Source organism: Juglans regia, chromosome 7, assembly GCF_001411555.2.
Source record: "Juglans regia cultivar Chandler chromosome 7, Walnut 2.0, whole genome shotgun sequence".
In the NCBI taxonomy this organism is placed as follows: domain Eukaryota; kingdom Viridiplantae; phylum Streptophyta; class Magnoliopsida; order Fagales; family Juglandaceae; genus Juglans; species Juglans regia.
The window spans coordinates 18,246,836-18,249,816 of NC_049907.1; the positions used below are offsets into that span (position 1 = coordinate 18,246,836).

At 41.7% G+C, this 2,981-nt stretch overlaps 1 protein-coding gene across 1 annotated transcript; it reads right to left on the reverse strand.

Moving 5' to 3' along the window:
• Positions 1-1,105: 1,105 nt before the first annotated feature.
• Positions 1,106-2,515, reverse strand: LOC109005652 (phosphoribosylformylglycinamidine cyclo-ligase-like). Its single transcript, XM_018984662.2, has 3 exons — positions 2,166-2,515; positions 1,855-1,999; positions 1,106-1,507 (listed from the first exon to the last, which is right to left on the reverse strand). Exons 1-3 carry the CDS (start codon positions 2,513-2,515, stop codon positions 1,106-1,108), a joined length of 897 nt encoding a protein of 298 aa, XP_018840207.1.
• Positions 2,516-2,981: the final 466 nt, after the last annotated feature.

The window sequence follows — 2,981 nt, forward strand, 5'->3', positions numbered from 1 at the left end:
TATCTCTTTCTCTCTTACTGTACAAGGAACTTGATCGGGTTGATGAAAGTCCGAAAGAACAAAATTTAGGATGTGTGTTATGATCCCACTAGAGGAGTAGATGAACAACACAGAAATGATTGTATGAAATGCTTGTAACAAGGAATGCAGTAACTATAATAAATGCGATGAATAAATGGAATGAATATTCTTGTGTTTCTATTGTGGTGTTGAATGGGTTGCATCCTTGTATTAAAGAAACCAGAGAAATGTAAGGAAATGTTTCTATATTGATTGGTTGTAACGATGGATGTAATATATTGTAAAGGAATACCGTACGAAGAAGGAATGAGAATGCACAGGAAGTGTTTGATATAAAGCTCAGAAGAGCCACTGATTCATAGCTATGGGTTCTTTGAGGGACCCAACCTCCATTACAGAGATGATCAACAAAAAGATATTCCAGAATGCCCTTTTCCTCTGTGCTCCCTCCCTTATATTCCCTCCAGGTAATAGACCCATCCACTAATATACTAACATGTAGACATAGAAATAACGAACTACTGACTAAGGAAATGCAAGAATACAAGCAATAAAGTAAGACTCCTACAGACAAAACGGTGCACTCCATGTGGGTTTCAGCAAAACGGTGCGTTGCTTTATTTCTCCAGCTTCAAACAGTGAGTCTCCTCTCCCTTCATTTATGATGCTTTTTGAATTAATTTCAGTTCATTCTCTCTTCCATCAGTTCCTAGAGCCTCATTTCGCACTATTCTTCTTCCTCACGACAACAAGCCTCTTTCTCCTGCCTCTCCATTCATCATTTCCAGAAGGGTCATAATAATCTCTCCCCCTTAAAGAACCTTGTCCTCAAGGTTAAGAGCATGGTCTGGAGCATTAGGACCACCACTTGCATGAGGCTTTCTCAGTACCTTCTACCTTCTTTGCAACAATTGTAGGGTACCGATCACTGAAATCAGTTTTGAGTGATTTAGAACCAATCCTCCTCCAACAAATGGCATTGCACTAGGGAATCATAACAATCCCCTCCCCTCAAAGAACCTTGTCCTCAAGGTTTAGAGGGCTGGTATAATTGTCACACACCCCCAATAAAATGAAAATAACATTATCCACTCACAAAACTAACATCAAATGTCCAACCATAGGGGTAAAAAACAAGTATAATCTTTTTACCCAAAGATATATATGCTAGCATGTAAGCTTTAGAAACCCATGATACCCCAACACTGGCCAGAACAATGAATGCATTTCCATCCAAATGCATGCCAACAAGCTCGCCAAAAAGCACAACCTCTGCACGATCAGTATCATTTAAACAATTCCATGCTATTTTATAAACATAAGGGATCTCTTCACCAGTCTTGTCTTCAAGGTCACAAGTTGCAACCCATTCTACATTAAGCTTCCGACAGCAAGCGACAGAAGCATGCAAAAGAGCCTTTAAAACAGAGAGGTAAGAACCTGAAAGGCCAGTGTATTTTCCAACCATGGCAATTCTAACTGGATCCTGCAACTTGTCAAAAACTATTGTCCTCGCAGTTCATTCCTTTAACTCAGGCTCCCTAGCGACACCAAGGTTTCCACCTGCACAATTTGTTGGCATGGCATAGTTGAACTCTTCAATAAAAGGCTTGCTTTGTGGAGTGAAACTGAGTGTATCCAGTTTCCCTTTCCACTCCTTCTCACATTCTCACAAGAACTTACAACCATATATGCACGTTCCCCTTTTCCTTTGTCAGATGGAAATAAGCAGATGATGGTTTCTACCAAAGATTTGTTCCACTAGGCATCAACAGTAGAACCCAAAGCATCAACAGAATCTAGTGACCACCTAACTATGTACATTTTTAGTACCTCTCCAATCACCATGGCCTCCATTCTTCCCTTGCTTTTTTCATCAACAAAGTAATTGTAAAAATCATATTGGCCAAAATCCATATAACCTACCTGTGATCTACTCTCTATATCTTTGCAAAAATCGAACCACCAAGTAAGAGTCCTGGCCATTAGAAACAGAGAACCCAACATGCCTTAACTTCTTGAATGGGTGGGAGAGGTCAATCTGGAAAATGAGAATGGGACTTAAAGGCCTAATATGCGAGTACCCAAGCCATACTTGGATAATTTCGATGGCCTCTCCATACTCAACCCAAGCCATAATCTACCTCCCACCTTTCAAATCAATCCCTCTCATAGAGACTTCGATCGACAATGGGCTGTTCTTTAACGGCAATACCCAAAGATACTGCCTACTAGCATTGAGGAAAAATAATCCAGAAGTAAATATGTTGTTGACACTCATCGCAACCAGATCAACCCCAATAGTTTCCTGGATTCCAGTTTCAAATACTAGCTTAAGTTTAGTTCTCACCCCATGTGTACCGACAAGTAGGTATGAGCCACCAATTCCCAATACCATTTTGGCAATCCCATAAACAAGTTCGGAGCTAACATCAATGTCGACATCAGCCCCCTCGTATGTTAGACTTTCACTTATGGGATTGTTCTTTGGCATCGAAAACAATTTAAGAGACATAAACCAAGGAAAAACTACAGAAAGCCATCAAGAATCACTGTGCATGGCAACCAACGAAAGCCAATCTTCCTGGTTCTCACTCACAGCTACAGCTCTTGCACTTATGACCTCCACAATGGTAGCGATGACGTCCTCGACCTCTGTCTTGACTGGAGTAGCATATTCTTCTGTCTTTCCTGGTCTAGGTTCTGAAGCCGAAGGAACCAATCCAAGTTGGGTGGGGATGTAAACGAAGACGACGGGGGATTCTTGAATTAAAGGGATAGGGTCTAGGATTTGTGGGGTTGTTGGACCGAAAGTGGGTGGGTAATGCCTCCTGGCCATGGAGGGTGCCATACGAGACGTACACAAACACCGTTGAATCTACAGCCCATCAGCCTCCTAACATCGATCCAGTGCTCCATCTCAGTGAGGTTAATCTCGGACGGGGTGTTGATGGGGAAAG

What these genes read in the sequence shown, in the direction of transcription:
- LOC109005652 (XM_018984662.2), bottom strand. Translation starts at nt 2,515, where the DNA reads ATGCCAAAGAACAATCCCATAAGTGAAAGTCTAACATACGAGGGGGCT. An exon ending in ATTGATTTGAAAGGTGGGAG is followed by an intron (nt 2,000 to 2,165) that starts GTAGATTATGGC and finishes TCTAATGGCCAG; the next exon opens with GACTCTTACTTGGTGGTTCG. An exon ending in AGGCCATGGTGATTGGAGAG is followed by an intron (nt 1,508 to 1,854) that starts GTACTAAAAATG and finishes GACAAGTTGCAG; the next exon opens with GATCCAGTTAGAATTGCCAT.